The 24,483-nt window shown below is 36.3% G+C and overlaps 1 protein-coding gene across 1 annotated transcript in view; it reads left to right on the top strand.

The window, feature by feature from the left end:
* The first annotated feature begins 5,976 nt into the window (after positions 1 to 5,976).
* CNTN6 (contactin 6) overlaps positions 5,977 to 24,483 on the top strand; it is a 123,309-nt gene continuing 104,802 nt past the window's right edge. Inside the window, exon 1 of the mRNA XM_085300047.1 lies at positions 5,977 to 6,038. Coding sequence (XP_085156173.1) covers positions 5,984 to 6,038 — 55 coding nt within the window. The 5' untranslated portion in view covers positions 5,977 to 5,983. The remainder of the gene's footprint in view (positions 6,039 to 24,483) is intronic.

Here is a 24,483-nt window from a genome sequence, read left to right as displayed (position 1 = left end):
CACGTTTTGGTTAAATTTTGAAAATACTTTCATTGACTCTTTCTTACTAAGATACAATTACTTAAAACAGTGAAAGCCCACACAAGTGTTTGTGTTGTTGCATTAAACTAGGGCATCTATCTAGAATGCTCTAGTGAAAATGTATCATTCAATAAAATCTTCCCAGAGCATTGTGACAATAATACTAATAGGACACTAACCGCATAGATATAGTCTGCAGTGCATTACTGGGAGAAAATTTTTTCAGCTTCAAAGTAGATTCAAATAGTTTGTAATTACATTGATATCCTCATTTGGACACTACATTTCAAAACAGTAATATTTAAGGACAGTATAAAGTTTTTAAATTGTTACTGTCTATGAAAATAAAACCATATGAAAAATCAAAAATATTTTTAAAATATGGAAATAAAATATATTTTTAAAATACGGAATTTTTTAAAATACGGAAATTCATATGTTTAAAAAATGGTTGAATTGCCAGGTTACTTCATCATCAKAAGATGCATAGGTTCAACTGAAGAATGGATGATGCATCCCATTTGTTTGGCAGCTTGCTCATCTTGCCTTAACCATGGTCATCATGGAGGGCCATTTATTTAGTAAGCCAGTTATGACCTTAGGATGTGCTTATGCCAATACTGATGAGTCCATTTGGGAAACTGAGTCAAGTGAGGCCTCATCATAGACACAAAAATAGAATCTGGCCAATTACTGCCCATATGCTAGTGAGGTGCCTAATTAGAGGTGTCTGATAAATAAAGCACATTTATCTTTGCACAGTATACAACTTCCAAACTCATGTGAAAGCAAGTGAGCTGTTACATGTAAGGGAAATGTTTTGAAGATCCAAAATATAAAACCTACCAAAGGTTTTATGTACTGACTTTGAATTGTAAATGTGATACAATATTCTCAGTTTCCCTAGAAAGAGCAATAGTAGTCAGAAATAAAAAACAAATGTCAATACAACTCCTTTTGTGACACAGGGAAAACAAGAGTGATCAGTATAGAGAGACCTTAGTTAAATACGATGGTCTACCTTTTTCCTTAAAAATATCATTTAATGATTTTAAATGAGCAGTAAGTGCTACAATGCCATAGGTAAATCTTGCTGGAGCCTGTAGAACTCTTCTGCTGATCTCTTCTGCTTCAGCTCTCGTATTAAAAGTATTTGCTATTCAGTCTGTTATGGGTATCTGGAAAAGAGTTTGAGTGCAGGAAGTGCCTCAGGGATAAAAAAGTTTGAAAAGAAAATGTAGTGGTATATCATTGGCATTCATGAGAAAATTCGTATTAGATGTTTTCAAATCGGGTGCTTAGGAGACAATAGAGAGATCAGGAACAATGTTGTGCGAAGTATGCAAGCCTAGCTGGGACAGATTCAGCTTATTTCCTGGCAGATGAAGAATAAAAAAGTATCTAAGGCCAAATTCAAAGATAATATAGATGTGTGGAAGTTGGAGGCAGTGAAAGCTGAGGCTGCAAAATAAAAAGGCTATGCATGCACTCCCTGGATTACAGCCTCTTATCTTCACATTTTTATTCCTTTCCTCCTACATACATTCAAGAGATCTCTCTCCATAGTTAGTTATGCCAATATACCAATACTGCAGTGAAACTCTTTTGCTAGCATCACTGTGGAATTTAGCCCARATCCCTGTTGTTAAAAAGCATCTCTTTCACCAGGTCAAAAAGTTACTATTTCTGCAAACACAGCAACATTTTGCCATGGGTAAAAAAAATGTCAATTTGCTTGAACTTAGCTAAGAGCAAAATCTCATCATTTTCTTTGCCTTAAAATGTTTACCTCAGAAAGATGTCAGTTTGCCACCTGAACTGTCTCTTTTTTACTTTTACAAAACTAACAGATTGTTGTGGCAGAAATGTGAAATGTTGCATATCTTCATGAAAACTCGTATGACACCAGAAGTATATTTTTTCCGTTGTCACAGACTTGATCTTGTAAATCGGTTACTTAAAAAAAACAAGCAGGAGAACAAAGCACGTATCTCAAAACCTAAAGCCTAGTCATTACTTTAAATCTCATTTCAAGCTATGAAATAATTGACTAAATATTGGCCCTTATGTWAATGCATTAAATATACATCAGACTATTTTAATGAATAAATTAAACTATACCTTACCTCCTTATAAATTGCATTCTGCTAAAAAAAGTGCAATACAATTGCCAGCTTTGGACACAGGAAAAGACTTTCCCCTCCATATGCTAGGTGAAGTGTCATGAAGTCTATGCATCTACTCATATCCCATATTCAGACTGAAATTTTCCACATTTCAGATACCCAGAAGTAAAAGATTTGATTAACACAATGCTTTTGTATCCATTATTTACAACAGTACTAGCTAGAGTATTTTCAATAGGAAACAAATGCAGCATGAACCAGTCACACAGTAACTTTGCTCTGCACTGTGTTCAGAGACGCAACTGACCTAATGCATTTCCCCTGTACTCATTTCAACCACCTATTTTTCCAAAATGGTATTTCCATCTATTAATCCGAAATATGCACCTATCTACTGCACACATCATATCTGGCTGTACCAGGAACATACGTATCTTCCTCCACCAAAGACAGGAAGAAAAAGTGACAGCTAAGAAATATCTGAGCATTGAGTCCTCTTCTACTGATTTGCTGTCTCTAATGGGAAAACATCAAAAAATGATCCTGACTACTTCTGTAACAAATATATTTGTATAAATTACACACTGCTGACAAATGGATATGCAATCAGTATTTTTAGGGGAAAATGTAATGTTTTCGCCATGATCATACTTAACATAGTTTGTCTTCCATCTATCTATCTATCTGGACTGACTGTTCAAACTGTGGCATAACAATTACAGTAAGTGATAGCATTCCATCCAGAGAACAAAGAGTATGGTGGCACAATTTATCTTGTTACATTTCTTGATTTAATGCCAGTCTGGGGTTTCTAGTCTGAACTAGATTTTTCTTATGCCATAAATATTTCATTTTTTTCATTTATTCCTGATTTAGTTTGACGGTAAATAATCCCATGGAAACTGATGTTGGAAAGACGTTGTTAAAATTATTAAGTGCCTGGTTGCCAGTTAGGTCCTTATGTTTGTCAGAGTAAAGTAAAAACAGTTGGGTTAATTACAGTGTGTCTATGTATTTATATAGTTACAAAATGTGTGTGCGTGAGTGTGTGTATTTATATAGTTACAAAAATATTCCATAATTTGCCACCTTAAAAGAGGAGAATTACAGTTCTGAAGATTAATCAATAACTTATATGAATAAGATTTTTGAAAATATACTCTTGATACTCGCAGCAGCAAATACTTGCTTCTTGGTTTCAAAGACTCAAAGAGAGAAGAGCAAGTAGGAGTTTTTCAGAAGGATCTGCCTTGTAAGAAAGTGCAAATACCTTAGAAGGGGATGAATTTGATTACCTAACTGGGTTCCCTGGTGTTTTTTTATTACTCAGAATGTTCCCCTAAAAGCTAACTAACAGAACGTATTCTCACCCAAGAACTGGTTTTGTCAGTAAACAAGAATCACTCTCCCCCTAGCAAATTAAGATGCTTTGCTCATCTTCACCCTGTGGTATTCCTGGCCACTACAGCAAGAAATAAACAGAGGTAGCAGTTGTCTGTGGTACATGGTGTTACTTTTTTTCTGCAAGCAAGGACACTAAGGGCAGTGTCATGTATCTAGGTAGAAACAAATTGGTTACTCGCCTTTGGGAATGAACACAAAGAGAAGTTTTGAGTTCTCTAAGGCTGTCCAGTGTTAAGAAGTAGAAAAGGTATTGAGCAGAAGTAAGGTCCATTTAACAAAGGGAAAAGTAATAGTCACAGTTGTGTCACTCGGTATGAAGGGCTTCAAACTACAATCATCAAGGCTTTGACATAAGGTAAAAGGTACGGCGGACTTGGAAAAAAGTGGAGAATTGGGCATAGGGGAAGGCAGGGACATGAGGACAGTCAAAGTCATAGAAGGAACATGACAGCAAAAGTGGTTCAGATGATGAAAATCTTATCTATCTAAAAATAAATATAAGACATAGGCAGATTTAACATGAGGTCTTAGTAAATAATTAAAATTCTAACTTAACTGGCAAACAGAAACAAGTAATAGAATTGACATGACTGCACTATTGATCTGGAAGGGCACATCTTGTTTAGGAAGGACAAGCGAAAAAAAAAGGTAGCTTTTTTGTCCTAAGTGTCAGAGACATATACACTAGCTTTAAGACAAAATTTGACGAACAGAAGAAATAGTATGAAACAAATATGATGCAATTCAATAAGGACCAGTACAAAGTTTCACTCTCAAGTATAAATAATCAATGCACGTCTTCAGTATAAGCAAGCAGTTTAAAGAAGGTGTTACAGTCGATCCTGAAAAGAATTCAACTATAGAAAAAGCAATCCTCATTTACGAATGTGTAAATAGGAAATGGATATTCCACATTAGGAAGGCCTTGGCTGGAATATTATGTTCACATTTCGGCAATATGCTTCATGAATACCAGGTATTTTGAAAGAAACCAGAAGAGACAAGAACAAGATGTTAAGAACTGACTTAAGAAAAAAAAAACAGGATACCATCCAACTGCATTTTCTATAGTTCTATTTAAACAGAATTACCCAAAATGTTCTAAAGAACTCAAGCCATTTATACTTTTAAATGACACTGAAGTGTTTCTGCAGACCCCAGATGTATGTGAAGTAGGCCCTTACGAAAGATTAAAAGGAAATATGCTTTCTTCTTTCTTTCCTGAAAAATTCAGAAGTTTCTCAAAGTTTGATCATTCCCCAACTGAAATGGCAACTGGCAAAGGTACATCAGCTTCATATCCATCTCCCCCGAGACCACCTACAAATTTTAGGCCAAGTTTATAAAAACCTATGAACAGAGCTGGATCCCTTAGAGATGCAGAATGATTACCAAAACAATTTCTTCACCATGCAAAAAGTTTCTCTCATTCATATAAGTAATAAGTTTAAGGGCTGTATCCTATTTTTTCACAATTGTACGAAAAATGAGGCAAGAGAGAAGAGAATATGGATCTATAAATGTGGATTATAAGCATAATTTCTCAGTGGAAAATTTTCAGCACTTAGAAGGTTTAGAATGATTTTATGATTCTGTAAGCCCATTTTATTAAGTGATTTCTGGTTTCAGCTATTTTATGAACTGATTCCCAACAGTAAATTACTAGTTTGCCCTTTGGGAAAGAAGGCCAAACAGATATTTTTTTCTGATTTAATTCATCATATGTTGGCTGAAATGCCAAAGGGAATTAGAGCAAATTGTTATGCAAACCTTTATAGGTGTTTCATTTCTTATGAATAAACTTAACACAAAAAAAATTTTTGTTTTTTTTTACAATGCGCATATATGACATTATATTGCCTTCTCCATAATTGTGAGAGATTTCATTTTGCATCAGTAATGGTTTCTGTTACTTACATTCACCAGGATCCTTTCTGRGATCACAAGCCAAATCTGTGTAAGAAAAGAAACATCCTGAAGTGTGACTAACATTTAGAAGGCAAGAGTAGTACATTTTTGCCCGCACCCTTTCTCCTAATCCAGCAACGTTTGGTGAATGGTTCACAAATTTTGTTTTCTTACTTGGAGAAACTCACTCCTGGGCAGCAATCCCTATGTCACACACGGAGGACGAATGAGTCTCAAATGTTGCACGTTCCTTACATCGCCATTTCGATCTTTCTGTCATTCTGTAATTATCTTTATGCTGAAATGATCCTGACTAGACCATCTATTGCATCTTTAGTGTCTACCTCACCAATGGTGCAGCAGAACATGACTTTACACAGGGAAAACTGGGATATCTGTTCTGAATCTGTACTTTAATTACCCAATCTCTCTTACTGTTTTTACAGAATATCAACATAGTTGCAGGAAGACACACTATTTTCCACTGATTGGATGGGAGGAATTTTTGACCTTGGAAAGTGGAGATGGTGTTGCTATGGAAACTAATAATTCTGCTGCCATTCATGAGCTGCAGCACAGGTAAAATGTTCCACTACTAGTGTTAATGACTGATAAATCTATATCAGTATCATAATTTTTTAGAAAGGAAACACAATTACCAAAACTAACAGTACTTATTTGCATGTGCAAGTGACTATGGAGATTTTCATTTAGGATATCCTTTAATTTTCAGCAACCCAAGCTGCTGCCTTTGAACCAGAAAAACATGTTTCAAGATCACAAGAAAGCTGTACTCCAGGGAATAGCTTTTAAGAGATATTCTGAACTGTAGCATTCAAATTCCCCCAAAATGAAAATTTTTAAGTACCCTTTAAGTTTTGGAGGATTGTCCAGTTATGCAGTCAACATGAAATAACCTGCAGTGTCATTTCTGATCTTTAAGATCTACTACCTGATCAGTTTGCAGAATCCCTCAGACATTTTTGTTTGGACTGTATAGATAAGGTTCAGGTCCCAGTTATTGCAGAATCCACAATGGATTTTTGAAATCAGATCTGTTATCTCCATTACTTCTGATGAGAATCTACAGGATTTAGGAACTCCCATGAAGCTGCAGCAGGACAGGGAACTTACTTGGTTAACAACATGCACACGAAAGACATTTCTTAGCCATGGCATTACTAACTATCAAGCAATCTAGTGAACCTAGGTAAGAAAAGAACCTCTTAGTGCAGTGTACAGGAAGATGGCTGCAAAGATGGTTTTGTTTACATACTTTAAGGATTATCACAGCCTTAGAATGCATCCATAGTAGTAAATATCTTTAAATCACATTTCACTTAAGGACAAATAAAAGCATTCATTTATGAAGTTCAAGACAGGTAAGAATGACATGGCTTATCAAAGCATAGGTGCCAATAATGAAAGGAAATCTTGCTTAATGTCCAAAGCAAATACAAACGTTTCCATCTGTATTCACTTGGCATGGTGATAAACCCTTATACAACCCAAGCTGCCACTGATGTAAGTCCTGAGCATCCTCTCTGTCCTTAGATATTATTCAGAGGAGGAAATATGGTTACCCTATGCAGGACAGCTTTACCTCTTACCTCTTTCTTGAATATCCCTGGTGCTTAATTGAGCCATCAACAAGTTGTTAGCACACTGCAAGTCAAAGTGTGCATTTATGTCTGGCTGGGCACTGGTTCATAGTTCAAGTTTCGTATTTGGAGCTCATTCTTTGAAACTTTCCTCGAATTCAAAACACTTAATTTGACAATCCTACTTCACAAAATCATATAAATGGGATTAACTCATGTGCCTCATGTGACTTACAGACTCATATGAAACCAGATACAAAACAGTAACTGAGCTTTCTGAGGTTACATTTGGGGTGAACTGACCCTTCACACTGTCTATGATGGCAACCATGACAACTGGCTTTTGTCTGTAATTATGTATTGAACGCTAAATAGCTGGTGTGTTATTCATGCACTTACCAAGAAAATGGATTAAAGTAACTTCAAATGATACTTAAATTAATTTTGTAGTGCATGAGTCAGCAACTGTTTGAAATGAAGAAACTAAAGAAGCAGAGTGCAGACTGCAATAGTATTTTAAATACAACTTGAATTAAGCCAGATAATATTTTCTCTAATAGATTCCAGCTAAAAATGTAAATCTCAAGATTTGACTTTCCTTTAAGTCAATACGAAGTGCCTTTTTCAGTAACAAACAGTCAACATGTTAAGGATTTCATATTAAAAGACTTGCAGATATTTCAAATAAACATTCACTCATTTAGGCCCAAGTACACTGAATTTAACATAATTCCAACCTGTTTAGGAACCCAGTCTTTCCTCTGCTTGTCAGCCAGCCTGGCACAGCTGTCACAAGAGACTGCTGTCACCAGCCTCCTCCCTCATAAAAATACCAGATATAAAGTGGATACATGGCAGATACTCTTCCTCTCCCACTAAGATGTGCTGAAAGTTCAATGCCAAATGCTCAGCTTTTGTCCTTGGCTAACTTAAGAGGAAAATGTTTGGGTACTTTCCCAGTATTTCTCAAGAAKCATTGCCCTCTTTGTTAGTCTAAGTACTTGTACCAATTTTAAGAGTATAGGATATCCCTGTAATTTCTTGATTGCTTTCAGCAGTTCTGAAATAAACAGCAGTCCTGAAATACAAATCATTGGAAAAGTAGTACTGTTTGGTGATGGACAAGATATTTTTACACCTATGTTTCAAGATTCCAAATATAGCCTTTTCTTTCATTTACTTTCAGAAAGCTTTCATTTTTCAAACTTCTTGTCATTTTCATCTTTCTTGTTACAGGATCCTCTTTTAATGAAACCAGTATGCTGGGCTAACAGAGTTAAAAGATACTAGGAGCTCACTTTAACATGTTCGGTTTTAACTTAGACTTAACAATAGATAAAAATTTAAATGTTCCATATTCTCAAGTACTTGTACTCTCAAGAGTAAATCAAAAGAGCACATTTGCCCTGATCGTGCCATCATTAAAAGTAATAGCAAAAGCTCCTACTTAGTTCACTGTGATAATTTATACTCAGGTATAAATTAACTTATCTTCATTGATTTCAGTGGACTTGTGCTGACTTTCACCACATGACATTCTAAAATATGCTTGATGGTAACAGTTAAACTTAAGTTACGGCCAGGACCTTTTTGATACACTCTATGAACGTTTCAAATCTATTTAGATGTAATGGAACTGAGTGAGAAAATGAGAAACATTTGAGGCACAATGTTGTGCAGAGCAGTCTTGTGGGCCCTGGGCTGGGGCCTGGAAGACAATTCAGTTTGTTAGATAACATTAGTCAGTCCTTTCTTCCTTGCTTCTGCTCCTATTATATGAGACCTGCAGAATGAAATTGATAGTGATCTATATACGAATTTAATTTAATGAAAGATTAAATGTGCTGTAGTGCAGAGCTAGACATTATTGCCAAGAAAATGGCCATTCAATTACTCAAAAATAAAAATATTCTCTATATTCCTAGAATCTGTGGAAATAACACGAAAAGAGTAATATTCCCTCCAATTCTTATTTTCCAACAGAGCTTTTTTATGTGACTCATATATTTATGTGACTTTGGTTGTTGGTTTTTTTTTTTTCAACTGCCCTAAGGGATAAAGAAAAACAAAATAATGTATGCATGCACAGCAACACAGTGAGGGAATAGATTAGACTTTTTTTCATAACCCACTGCTATTTAAATGAGATAATCTGATCTAAACAGAGCACCAGAGGCAAGAAGGGTGATGAAGATAAAACTCAGAGATCATTATTTTAAATTCTGTGTATTTGCTGTAAGGACACATGACAGCCATCTCTTTGCACTGTTGTTGAAATTTAAACGCTGCTTGATATTAATATGTTAAGAAAGAACTCTCAGATTCTGAATTAGAGATTCAGACAGAATTTTGAGAAGCTGATTCGAGTAGAAAAGTGGCCAGAGATTTCAAGAAAGAAAAGAAYTATTTCTTCAAAACAAAAGTCCCAAGTCATCCTCTTACAGTCACCTCTAGTTCTTCCTCCGTACCCTAGAACTACTGTGCAAGGCTAGTTGCCAACAATATCAAAATGAGAGAGGAGCTGTCTTATGCATGACACATTGTGACTTGGAAATGGATGCCACACCTGGTTCTGCTACAGATTGCCTACGTAACTGTAGGCAAGTCACTTATCTCTCGCCCCTCAGTTCYCTTATTTGTCAGTAAGGGTAATTCTGCTTCTTATTTCTTTCCGTCTTGCCTGATTTGCCTGCAAACTCTTCAAAATGCTGCCTTCTTACAAACATGGGGAAAAAAAAGAGGTCTTAGATCCAGTTACAGATTCTAGCCAATGCTGTAATGCAAATAATGGGAATTTGATMATAATAAGTTGCAAAAGCCATTTTCCCATCTTCTCCTGTTATGTCCTTTAGGAATGTTATATAAATAGAAGTTGCACAAAAGAGAAACAAGCATTGCCTGATCTAAAAGCATGATACTGAGGGAATAAACAAGAGTCCCTGAACAGAGATACATGTACACTCTCTTTGGGTACCAGTTTCACTGCAACTAACCAATGTAGCCAAGTACTGAGCCACCGAGCTTCCCCCCATCAACCTTTCACTTATTCAAAATTCTTTACCATTTGGAAAGAAGGAGAGTTGTTTTCCAATTATTTTTGCAGTTTCCATCTTCTTCTGGGACCGTTCATCCTGATTTTCTCTGTATCCTTCTCATTCCCAAAGGCTGTTATGACCCTTGTATTAGCTGACTCCCAGTAACTTCTGTCATTCAAATACATATATACAGTCTTCAGTACTGGGATTGCTCTACTGATGGACTCAACCTATCACAGCAGAAAATGGTTTTTCAGAGTTAGAGATGAAGAAAAAAGAAAGTGTCAGTAAAAATTATCAGGAATTTAAAATTAGCTACAGAAGATATAAATATTAAAATCCAAACTAGCTTGTCTGAACCTTCATCTTGGAAATGAGACTGTAACTATATTTCTAGAATATGTTTTGGTTTACTCAACCAAATTCAATCAAAGATGCAATAGCAACCTCCCAGGCCATATTCTAGCCTATCATTTTGAAAGTGCTAAATTAGAGAGAGAAATTTCCTGATGTAAAGTGTCCTGATACTCCTTTGGGTCACAACATGATAAATATTGAATACTTCACATCCCACGCTCTGCCTGCAGTCTCTTGCAGATTTATTGTTAGCATAACAGCACCTTTAGGAATGGAACAGCAGACCATATATTTTAAGACAAGTGACATTGCTATTTCTAACAGCAAACTGCAGGGATGAACTAGTCCAGCCTGGAAATGTTAAGGTGTCTCTGAATATACAGCTGCATTTGGAGACCCAGCAATGAGTAAGAGAATACTAACTACTAAACCTCTCTTGGATAAGATGGAGGTTTTCWTGACTTTGGGAAACAGTGACCCTGAAAGCTGTATTTCTATAAACTACTTCCAAACACTTTGTAAGACACAATGTCTGGTCATGTAATGACCTTTCCAGGAGACTAAAAAGTGATACTTAAAGAAAAACTTTTACTTCCATTTTATGGGAACGTGCTATGTGACTCAGCTCATCTTCTGACACCAGTGAACAACAAATATAGTTTGGTAAAACAAAGCTAAGGAGAATACCTAATGTCTCTGAACATGTAGCGATCTGGAAGGCAAAAGGGTGGTGAAGAATCCCTGAAAGGTGGACAGTCAATATCTCTGTAATTTCCAAGATAACTAAGTTTTTTAGCTATTTTGCAAGACGCAGGAAGAAGGAATGTGACAGTATCTGGGGACAGATGGGCTACGAAATTAGTTACTTTGGTTGGTTTTAATAGGTTTTACCTAGTCTCTGATTTTAGAAAGACTTCATTAAGATTTTAGAAATYACACCACAGCCTCACTCCCCTTCATATCAAACAGATTAAGATGCGCTAGAAAGTATTGTTTTGACTGCAGATGCTGAAGAAACATGCTAGCTCAGGTAGGTCAAAGAATCGCAGAACAGGTCGGAAGGAACCTCTGGAGATCATCTAGTCCAACCTCCCTGCTCAAGCTGGGTCACCTAAGCATGTTGCACAGGATCRCATCCAGGTGGCTTTTGAATATCTCCAGAGAAGAACACTCCACAGCCTCTCTAGGCAACCCTGTTCCAGTCCTCTGTCACTCTCACTGTAAAGAAGTTTCTCCTTGTATTCAGCCAGAACTGCCTGTGTTTCAGTTGGCGCCCATTGCCTCTTGTCCTGTCACATGGGACAACTGAAAAGAGTCCGGCCCCATTCTCCTGACACCCTCCCTTCAGGTACTTACACACATTGATAAGATCCCCCCTCAGTCTGCTCTTCCCCAGGCTAAACAGGCCCAGCTCTCACAGCCGTTCCTCAGAGGGCAGGTGCTCCAGCCCTCGGATCATCTTCATCTGCACTCTCTGCAGTAGTTCCAATGTCTCTCTTGGACTGGGGAGCCCAGAACTGGACACAGTATTCCAGATGTGGCCTCACGAGGGCAAAGTAGGGAAAGAGGATCACCTCCCTTGACTGGCTAGCAACACTGTTCCCAATGCACCCAACAATACCCTTGGCCACAAGGCCACAAGGGCACATTGCTGGCTCGTGGTTAACTTGTCGTCCACCAGCACTCCCAGGTCCTTCTCTGCAGAGCTGCTCTCCAGAAGGTCAGCCCCCTCCTTGTACTGGTGCAGGGGGTTGTTCCTCCCCAGGGGCAGGACTTCGCATTTGCCTTTGTTGAACCTCAGGAGGTTCCTTTCCGCCCAACTCTCCAGCCTGGCCAGGTCTCTCTGAATGGCAGCACAGCCCTCAGGTGTGTCAGCCACTCCTCCCAACTTGGTATCATCAGCAAACTTGGTGAGGAGGCACTCTGTCACCTCATCCAGGTCACTGATGAAAAAGTTGAACAGGATGGGACCCAGCCCTGAGCCCTGGCGGACGCCACTAGCTACAGGACTCCAACTAGACTAGACTGCACCACTGATCACAGCCCTCTGATCTCTGCCTTTCAGCCACTTCTCAATCCACCTCACTGTCTATTTGTCTTAACTCGCACTTCCAGAGTTTACTTATGAGGATGTTACGGGAGACATTGTTGAAAGCCTTGCTGAAGTCCAAGTAGACAACATCCACTGCTCTTCCCTCATCTACTCAGCCAGTCATTCCATCATAGAAGGCTCTCATATTGGTTAAGCAGGATTTCCCCTTGGTGAATCCATTCTGACTATTCCTAATCACCTCCTTTTCCTTCACATGCTCAGAGAGGACATCCAGGATGAGCTCTTCCATCACCTTTCCAGGGATGGAGATGAGGCTGACTGGCCTGTAATATCCTGGGTCCTCCTTCTTGCCCTTTTCGAAGACTGGAGTAACATTTCTAGTCCTCAAGTAGCTCTCCTGTTCTCCATGACCTTTCCAAGTTCATGGAGAGTGACCTAGCAATAACATCCACCAGCTCTCTCAGCACTTGTGGATGTATCCCATCAGGTTCCATGGATTTATGGGTGTCAAGTTTGCCTGAATGATCTCTAACCCTATCTTCCTTGACCACAGGAAAGTTTGCCTTTCTCCAGACTTCCTCCCTTGTCTCCAGAGTCTGGGATTCCTGAGGGTTGCCCTTAGAAGTAAAGACTGAAGCAAAGAAGGCATTCAGTAACTCCGCCTTCTCTGTATCCTTTGTCATCCGGACACCCACCTCATTTAGCACCTCCCAAGCAGTTTTTATTCTGAGGGGGGCAATGAAGTGTATTACTGAGATGTTTCCCAAGTATAGCTGTATCACATCAAACTGACCTGTTAAATACAAGGAGTGACAAATCACTTGATATTATACAGTATTGGTAAGATAAAGATAYAGAACAGTCTTCCTTATACTTCATTTCCAGAAAAAACTATCCTGTCTTTTTTGAATTCCCTCAAGTGCACAAACATACGGTGAAAAAGAGGTTAGAATCAGATGCTTCTCTGAGGGTCAATACACTTTTAAATTTTAGGTTGTATTGATTTAACTGTCAGAAAAATATTACTTACAGTTCTTAAAGTTAAGTGAAGCATGCTAGAATTCATAGAAGTCATTACTGGAATTTTATGTTTTCTATACGGCTCTACTGTGTAAGTTTTTTCTATAGCTGAAAGGCCTAACCCATTTATATCGTCGTTAAATAATTATTGCTTCCTAATCTCTTCAATTAGTTACTTTACATTAGATGAAATAAGTTTTTTCCATATTGTGAATTTCACATAGTTTCTTTGTTTTATATCAAATCATTTCATCTCTTTYTATGAAAGGCTTAATAACTTTAGAAAATAGCATTCTAGTACTTTAGAAATAATTTAGTTTTCATTTTTGTATATAACAGGTTCAAAGAAAATTCAATTGCACTTTATTATCATTGCCAAGAATCTGAAATTAGTAGGTGATTAAGCATGTAAAACATTTTGAGGATTTTCTATAGCCAGCACTAGATTAAAATTAACATGGCAAAATAATATGAGTAATGTAAGCTACTGAAGTTAGGTACACTACTGTATTCAAGACAAATATAATTCTTACACTTAATTGTTTCAGAGGTAAAGCTGTTGTGCCTGTTGCCATTAGCATGAAGTAAAATTACATGAAATTTCTATCCCGGATCTAAATAATCTTTCTCATCCAAACTGAATCCTATGAGAAGTTGCAGTTTGCCTGAATAAGTATATTCCACCAAACAAAGTTGTCTGAAAATTCCTATTTCATAYAAGCACAGAATAAGGTGAAATTGTACATCTGCTGTAGCCTCCCACATTGCAGAGGACTTTTGTCTTGACCTACAGTCTTTTTTAATTTTGCTTATGCCTAAAGATCACCAGAAATAAGTCTAGAGCCACTGCCTATGCTTCACTTCTGTAACAAGCCTAACTTAAGAAATTGTTTTGAATGTCATCTGAAGCTACCATCTCATTTTCTCAGGAGTTTCTCGAAAGTTTTCCTTTTCACTATTTGAGTAGGGTACTTCATTTATAAATGTTATAGACAAACGTTATAAATCTGTTATAATTGTTATAATTATGTTATGTTATAATATATAAACGATAAATTGAAAACCCTAATCTGGATTTTGAGATCTCCTATTTTAGAGTTCAGAATGTTGCATCTTAGTCCAGTATACTGCTAAGGTAATTAGATAGTTACAGAAGGGAGTATCCTTGGAGTTTAACAATTAAATCCTTTCTCTTTTTATCTTCACCACCATGCGTGAATTAAAGTACTAGCAATCTAAACCAATGGACCTACACTACACAAAATGAACAGAAACGTAGCTGTAGTCTGTAACGTTGCACTAGTGGAAAAATGTGAGTGGATACCACAAATGAGAGGGATTTAATCTGCATTCAGAAAAAAACTGTTTAGAAATGCAAAAAATGATTAGATCTATTTTACTTAAGTAATGGAAACCCAAGGGTCAAATTTTCATGTGATTTTATACTACCATCCAGCAGAGCTACACACAGTGACACCAGTGAAGACCTTGTCCACTCACTTTCAAGAACTGTAACAATGTCTACTACTTACAAATAATCACAGACGGATCATCCATTCCACTGTTTGCAGAAACTTGAAAATAAAATGTCTTTAGTTATTGATTTGCTACTTCTTTTTTCATTTAATGACTATTGATTGCTGTTTATGTGTGTGAGTTTCTTGTAGAGCAGAAATTAACATTGAAAACTTCTTGGAATTCATAGCGTTCATACCTACTTGACATTCCTAAAGAATGTCTGCTACCACATTCATTATAACTGGTTTTCAGAAATCTGTTTTGTTCTCTCCTCCAACTTCTTGTTAGGAAAAAAGCTTTATATATATGTATATATATATGTGCATATATGTATATATGTAATTTTTTTTTTATTTTTGGCATTTCTCTGGGACAGAAAATGTGGTTGTCATAGAGTTTGAGCTCACAGACTCATTTTGAATAATACAGTATTAACAAGGCAGTGGTTATCACGCCTACAGTACAAACACTGACCTCTTAGGGATGCAGACCTTTTTTTTTCCAAGACTATTTGGAAGAGAAACTCTTGTGATTACTAGTAAAATTGTTTGCTGGTGTGTGCATGGGACGCCAACTCTGAAACACATATCGATCTGTAATTTGAGAAAAATATGGATGAATTAGTCCAATGGGGATGTACGACTGCAATTAGTAGGGGACGAATGAAAGCAAATATGTGAGACAGAAGTGAACCATTTTTGACCRTAGCTGTCACATCTGTACCATCTGCAGAACAGTCCTCTCTATGATCTTACTATATCAGGATTCTAAAGCTTTCTCAGTTTTGGTGCTATCAGCTCCAAATACTGTAAAACTGTAGGTCAAACAAACATTTTTTATGACACTGGATTATATTTGTAGGCCTTTAAATAATAATGCAAACAGATTCTTTTTACTTGTCTTCTACTTTTTCATTCTCCAGAACTCCTCTTCTCTATATAACCTCTATTAAACATTAGTGATAACTTAAAAACAAAATGAAAAGCAACATTTAATTCTCATGGAATCACATGATTTCAGGAACTGGAAAAACCCCCAACACTTAACATTTCAGAATTCGTGTTAGTAATTACTACAGTCAGTGGCATCGTTATTAYAATTAGCATTTAGATAGAGATAAGGCTTTCTCTATGACTTCTACTACAGAAGGTAAAAGAGAAGCAAATAATAGGGCAGTTTCTGAACAGGGAGTAGACTTCAGACCACCAGACCCACAGTTCATATTTTTCTAGGTCTCTCTGCTTCCCTAAACCTATTTAAAATCATCTGAAGATGACAAATCATTGTTCTAGTAGGGCAGCTTAAAGAGGAAACTGTCTAAAAGTCCATCTATCAGCTTTGCTGCAGGAGACAGATCTACAGACTTTAATCCTAATTTCTATGCCTTTACTTTTATATGCTTACTTTTTAAACCTTTCTGGAACTTTGGTAATAGGATTGTTTTCTCTCTTGTATAGTATTTTGTCCTTTGTTCAACATTAATATGTGCTTTATTGTTTCCTAATTACAGTCTCATTATTAAATGAGCAATATGTTTTCCTCTGACACATACTGCATCTCATTAGTGGATATTGGTTATTTTGTACTATTGTTCTTAAAAATCTGTAGCAATTGGACGATACTAGAGTATTACTTTGCTAAATAACTTTTGCTGCTATTTAAATCACTCTATATACTGTTTAGCTCCAAACAGCTCCTGCTTTTCAACTTGCTACAATTACCTGAAAGTTATTCATTTCTTCTTAGGTAAGTCAGGTTTTTAATCAAAACCTCTGTGAGCATTGCCATGGTGTGAGCTACCATCAGTAGGAATGAAAGATTCTAATGGAAAAGATGTTTACGTAATGGCAAACGTACTTTTCACTTCAGCCTTCGAAGTTCTTAGAAACAAAGTAATTTTACTTCATGCTTTCAGCTTGGGCACAAAAGAAGAAAGAGGGTTTTGAGGGAACAGTGGAATATTACTGAAGTAATCTACTTATCAGCAAGGAAAGTCACCACATCACTAAACTGTTGTCTTTCCCTCACAATACCCTTGTCTGCCATATCAGCATCCCAGAACTATTCTGACTGTGTTCTTGGGATAATATTTTCTCTGAATAGGAAACATCACTGTATTATTTGCCTTTCTGAGGATATTACTCATTTTTGCTCTGAAACAAACAGAAGACACACAAAGGTTATTCTTAGATATCTCATTAGTGAAAAGTCACAGCAAACTCACAGCTGGACTTACTGATGCAAAAGCCTGAAGTGAGTAAGATCTCCTTTTAGTGGTAAGATGTAAAAATGTTACAAACAGTCTAAACTGAAGCCCCATCTCATCTGCTGGAAAGCCCAGACACAAGGGGCTGTCCTTCAGACAGTTTGTCATAACTCTGCTGGTGATACTCTACAGTAGACATATTAAGTATCAGTCAAGATAATACAATTTTCCAACTGCTACAAGTCAAGCAAGCATGTTCTCAGCCTTTTGGGACAAGCTTTCCTGTAGGTAGATGACAACTGCCTATGATATATGGACTGAAACAAAGGAATACTGCACAGATCTTTATGTTGCATTTCTACTGACTTTGTTCAAGGCCCCAACCATCATAGGAATGACAGATATTTAAATATCAAACCCTCACTGAAATCAGTGGATCAAGAGCCTGAATGCAAGTGCAACAGGGTGTTTGTGCATTGTCTTTTCTTCTTTAAATTTACCATCAGCTCTAGCTCTTTTGATAGTTTTTGATAATATCATTTTTATGTTAATGTTTTGGGGGTTTTGTGTTTGTAGACGAATAYATTTTATTGATCACATTATCTCCATAATTCCAATATGGCCTCATTCACCACCTCCCCTTAAGTTTCTTGTTATGAGAAGTAGCCCACACATTGAGTATGCTTCTTCCTTTGACACATTACAGAATGGAGTTTTCTTTTTTAAAAAAATCTGTTTTAGTTTGAATTTCACCACTGGCATAGAAGAGATGACTAATACAATTTTCCTTGATGCAGAGAGCCCTCTTGCCGTTCTACTTTTCCCTGAATAGTTGTCATTTAATACCCTTTATCTCAGGTGGCACTCATTTAGTGGTTTATTAAGCAGTAATTTAGTAGCCTGTTATCAGTTCTTAGGGTAGCTAGGAAAAATGTGCACTCCAAGTATGCAAGATTTCTGCAAAATTACAGCATTTTTGTGATTTTTGGATTATAGAAAAATTACAGAAAGGCAATACATATGAAATGTTTTCAATGCATTTCATTATTGTCCCTGTACAAAGCACCCATCAGGCCACTCAGAATGTAGATTGCCTAGTATCTATTTCTGTTTCCAGCCCAAGGAGTGAAATTGCACAAAATTATACAGGACTAAATGGACTAAGATAAGCCTAAGCTTGGACTTCTTCAGTTCTTCTTCCTGTACTCTTTACTGTCCTTCCTGTAAAGTTTCCAGGTGGGGAAAAGGTATGTGACGGATTAGTTTCTGTGGATGTCCTGAAAGAATATGCACAAGGAGGTATTTAAATGAAAACATGGGGAAACATACACCAAAGAGTACCCTACACATTAAATATAGTAGCATGGAAKGATCAGTGTAAATCCTAGCTGGAAAAACTTGGTTCTGCAAAATAATATTGACAACCAGGAAAGGGAAAAGACTTGACCTGAAATTACAGCTTTCCAGATAAGGATGAAAACAAAATATTTTCATTAAAAATTTTTTTTCGTTAGTTAAAATAGCCAGATCACCAAACGTAATGAAAATATAGATGGAATGAAGCAACAGTGAAAGTAACAGGATGCCAAACAGCTAAACTGGCAACAACTGTGGAATAGGTACCAGAAAAGATCTGGGATTTTTCTTATCTGCTTATGAAAACCATTTCTGATTAGTATTTCCCTATGGAAACATATCCACGAGACACAAAAGCATAGATCATACAAAGTTTCCCCAGGTGACATACTATCCCATGCTCTACACGCTCTTTCCTGAAGTGAGAGCAAAGTTCTCTATGCTCTATGCTTTCCACTTATTTTCTTCTTCTATTTGAATTACCAAAATAACAAAGAATATTCATAGAAGCATACTCTCCCCTAGTCACCTTTTAAGTCTGCAAAGAATTACCCAGTCAGTTTTTCTATAATAGAATTTGCCATTCAACTGTATAACGATTTAGTTAGTGTTAATTTTAGCTGGAGAATAACTCATAACTGCTATTGTAAAACCTTTCATGAGAAGTTTTAAAATTTTTGATTTTCATCCCTTTGTTTTAATAATGTGAGAATCGAAAGGGATGGCTCATGTAGAACATCAAAGACAGTCAGCCTCTTCCCACCGCCACGGCAGATAGGGAAACAGTGCATAAGCGGATGAAGGAGAAAAGTTCTGATGTGAATGCCTGTGAGGACAGTTGGTGCCTCAAGAAGAACAAATGCAGGAAAAACTCTCTAGGAAAAACTGTATTTTAAACCACAGCTTTTTTTTTTTTTAACAGTATAATATTGAAATGAAGAGTATACCTATCATTTACAACAGAAGAGGAAAAGGACTGCTCTAATGTTGTAACGAAAGGCCTCTTCACCTTACCAATTCACACCAGGCTGTTCAGCCTGCTGCCATCAGCAATGACATTTACACTCAAATAATTCTGGCTCAAAAACTCTACAGAGGTCACACATGCCCCATCTATTGAGTTCCTCCATTTTGATCTCTGCTCTGAAAGAGTTTCAGTACAGCCACAATCACTTCCCTATCATCCTGCATTTGTTTTCTACATTCTTTGGGGATTCTTTTTGCTATTTATATTATTACTCTTTTGCAAATAGATCAGGAAAAAATACTGGAATTAAATAGAACAGTAATAATAATTAAAAGCAAGACAATTCCAGTTTGCCATGTATTGGAAATATTTATATTAGTCCCTTAAAAACAGAGAAAAAAATTGTCCAAGTAACTCAAATGCTATAACAAGCACTTTCCCAACATGAGCATGTTATGTTTGTTGCTTCTGCTAAATTTTAGGATACCATTACTGAAACAGCTTTAAYTTCATTTGTGTTTGCTCAGAGAAAGATCATCATGAAGATATTAAATAGYTGCAAAAGATGATAGCTTCAAATACTCTTTTTTGCCTGATCTATAATCATTTGCTTTGGCAATTTTATTTAAGAACATTAGCACTGATCGCTTATGCTGTGTTCCTAATTATTTTTGAAATATTGTGCTGCTGCTCATGCTGAAATGCCTAATGAACAAAGCGGTAGGTTAGTTCGAAATGCAATGTTCTAACTGGTTTTTAATCAATGAGTGATAATGATAGCTTGTGTTTTGACTTTTACTGTTTAATTGCCAGTAATAAAGCAGATCTTAGCTGATGATATTTAACAGAGTTCTGTTTCATTTATCTATGTTTATTCTATTTATTTTAAAAGTGCCTGGGAGCTTTCAGTGCTTGACACAATAACAAAATACATGATGCTAATTATATTKAGGTTGCCTAATATTTTCCGCAGTAAAGGATTATGACGCCCTTTCATGGGGAGCTATTGCGCTTCATTGTTTTCAGCAGGCTTCTGAAATGCAATAGGTCTAATGGCGGGGCTATGTTCCATGAAATCCCAACCAGATTTGCTTGAGATACAGACAGTTTAAATCACTACTTCCCTTTGTTACTTGTGATAGTCAAGAATTTTTAGCTATAATGCCAAAATAATAATTTAACATAAATATTCTAAGTCTGAGCCAAATCTGCAGATGATGCTACACAAGAAAGTATGTAACATCAAAACAGCCATATTGGCTGAGATTACAGGTTCATCAAACCTACTGCAATGCAGTCACCCAAAAGCAGACACCTAAAGAACTGTATAAGAGCAGAGATGGCATATAGTTTGGGTAGTTTGTTCCATATTCCTCTACTTTTATGCCATGTGGAAAGCCTAACCCAGAGCTGAACTGGAATGAATATTTTTTTCAGGATAAGGGACAACATCAAGTCAAATCCCCTTGGAGCAGGAATGTGTTCTCCACACCACATACCATAAAGCAATTCCCTGTTTCCATAGTAATACAAAGGGCTAAGAGAGAAAGCAGGGGACATTTCTGCTTGACCCTTGAGTTTCCTGACAGGCCAACAAATAATTTTGCAATCAACARTACTTGAGTTGCTCAGGAGAGATCATTTTTAGTTTAAGTTCCAAATTTAATGTTAACATACCAAGTCCAGACACTACGATGACAAGCATATGTAAATCAGTCAGTCAATATAATAAATATTCCAAGAACATCCTGTTTGACTGATCAAACTTAAATCAAGACCTTCCTTGGTTTTAAAAACGTTATAAATACCTCCTGCTTTCCTCTCCAACTATATATGAGAAAATACAGATCCTTTTAATCTTGTCTAATTTGACATTGGCTTAATTGTTTGAGATGATTTATTTTCTAAGTTTTTATTCCCAAGTTATCAATTATGCACAAACAAGAAATGGGTGGCAGCCTGAAATTTGTCAGATCTTCCCATGTTCTAAAGACTTTTGTCTTAATGTCAATTTTGGCTATGAAAATAAATTCTCTCCACACAGTCTTCTCTTACAAGCTTCACAATCTCTATTATTTTTAGGTATTATTCCAGAATTTAAATTTTTCTGTCAACACACAAAATCATTTCTGATTTCAAGTTCTTACAACCAGTTCATGGCTAGTTTCATTCATGCCTGTTATTTAAGCCTCAGCTGGAAAAGCAAACAGCTATGAAGCAGCCATTTTGTCCCAGTCATTCTAAAAAAACAAGCAAAATTCAAGTAATATGTAGACAGAGCTTGAATACCCACCTGCAACTGAAATCTCTTATAATGGTGATTTTATCTAGTTTTCTACAAGGTCTGGGACTCATAATACCATGAAAACCAAAATGCTACTACACATTCCCATGTTTTCTACTGAACATGAATGGAAATTACAAACCATGCCCTCTGGAAACAAAAGAGGAATTGTTGTTTGCTTTAGTATATTCAAACTATTTGCAAACTAGCCTTTTTCATCATTTCATTTTCATTCCAAACTGGATGGATTTTTGCTGCTAAGTATCTGCCTGAAAACAATGCAGTTGTCKATGTTCAATAGCTATTGTACGTGGAATTGGTGTATTTTTCAAGCATTAAAGTATTTAGTACACTAATCATCATTTATGATGCAGTATAGAGATAATATGAATAGAAGATCAAAAAAACATTCTTAGCAAATCTCTCTCTCTCCTGGACTAAACTGTGTGTGTGTCTGTGTGTTTGCTTATACAGATGTATAGGCAATGTATATGTTCTAAACATATACACAAACATGTAAGTACAGAATAAGTACATGTTATATAGCACAGTGTTTGCATACACAGAGAAGACTAAGAAAAGATGGACTGTCAATTGCTTATATTTTTTCAGCAGGAGTTTGATCCAACAATCACTAAAGTATATGAAAGGCTTTCATTGACTTCAAAGCACTTTGGTCATACTCTATGCATAGAAAAAGAAAAAAAATCAATGAGGCATAAAACCATACGCAGTGTCAGTTATAAAAATGTTAGCCAAACTTAACATCCATCAAGTTTCTGAATATTTTCTATACTGAAATTATAGTCATGCTGAAAACGAAAAAAATAACATCCTTATGAATTCAGTTGTATTTGACTGTTATTTTCCCAGCAGTTGCCACAAGTCTTTCTGCTATGGGGCAAAAAGAGGGATGACATGAAAGATAGTAATGATTTGTGTAAATGATCTTGGAAATTAGAAGGCTTGGTTGTCCCAAATACTTCAGGCTAGACAAGAAAGCAAGGGGAAGAAGGCATTTCAGTCTAGCTCCTTCTTAGCACTAGTCATGTTGTTTATCCTAACACAAAAATAAGGGGGGAAGGAAAGGAGGCAGTAGAACAATCACTTTTTGTCTCCTTCCACCTCTAGAGCCACTGGATGGAACTCTAGGGTTGCAAAGCAAGATGCGTAATCAAAAGATGATGCTTAAGCACCAAAGATGGTGCTTAAAGGTTGGAAGAATTTTTCACGGATCAATTTTTTTTTCTTTGGATATAAACCAAGTTCTATAGCTTGCTAAGTTGTTATATAGTTATTCAAGTAAAAGTTTCTCTTCTCTCCCCCTTTTTACTGAGCATCTATCAATAGTTGCAATGGAATTTTGGAGTCATCATACAAACATCCAGAGCTGACCAACACTACTAGCTGTAAAAATTATCTGAGCTTAATTAATCATGATCCTTTTAAGACAGCAAAGCACAGTTACATTTTACACAAAAACAGTTATACAGGAACTAAGTGCTGGATTTATTTAACTGGCAGGATATTAAATGATATAGCTGTTATCTTTTCCTGTGTTGTAAATTATTGAATTAAGCCTTCAGTCAGTCTGGCAACAGTGCCAAATGAATATTACAGCAGTACAATGCAGCAAACAGAATCTGTCATCGAATCTAGGTCTCACTTATAACTGAAATTACAGTGAGCAAAATGGTTGTGCAGTAGATTGGAAAAGGTTCATTATTATTTATTCATCTTGCCTAGTAACACAAAAACTAATGAAATTTCATTGAGAAGAGTACACGTCAGGATTACTATACATCATAAGACACATCCCTCTAACTTCATTGTGGGTATTTGTCTCCATAATTAGATGTCTGTTCCACAATAGTTCTGTATCTGAAGGACACAGCCAAGTTCATGACATAAAACAAATCACTGCACAAAYGAAAGGCTTCCTTTATCTTGTCTACATCTCGCACAACAGCATAAAAGCCTTCAGAAAATCCTTCCATAAAACCAATGAAGTCATGCACAGTTACTAATTCTAGCACAGGAATAACTACCCATTGCTGCTCACAACTTTTTGTATTTTTTAATAAAATATTACATTATTGTTAACGTTCACACACTGGTGTATTTATAGCCCTTATATCTATTCAGGGTCTAGTATCTTTATAAATATCTCCATAATGAATTGTCCATAAATCTCTGTTCATCTGCAGCCAAAGGTATAAATTACTGAAGCTTCATTGAATTTTATCCAGAGAGCATCAATTACTAGAAATTTTCCTACTCTGTAGCTTGAACTTCTGGAGACTGGAATATTAGGTTTTCGTATTTGACGAAAACAGTTAGTATCACGTAAATCAGAAGTTAGASTTTGGATGTGAAATTCAGTATGATCTTATGAGCAAATATTTCATCATATTTTGGAATTCAGGGATTTGGCATTACTTATTTTGGAATCAGAACATGTGTATCTGTTAGACCAAAACACAGATGGATAATATATTCACTGATACTCAATTATATTCACAGAAGMTAGCTCAAAGTGATGAAGCAATACTGGTTATCATAATAGAACTGGTAAGAAATGGTTTAAGTGTTAGATTTTGACAGTATCTTTCATCAATATGTGTATA

The sequence above is a fragment of the Rhea americana genome, unplaced genomic scaffold, assembly GCF_003343005.1.
Source record: "Rhea americana isolate MKP2758 unplaced genomic scaffold, rheAme1 scaffold_16, whole genome shotgun sequence".
Taxonomy (NCBI): Eukaryota; Metazoa; Chordata; class Aves; order Rheiformes; family Rheidae; genus Rhea; species Rhea americana.
Note: the sequence above shows the minus strand (reverse complement) of the source record. Positions and strands in the feature narration are given on the sequence as shown.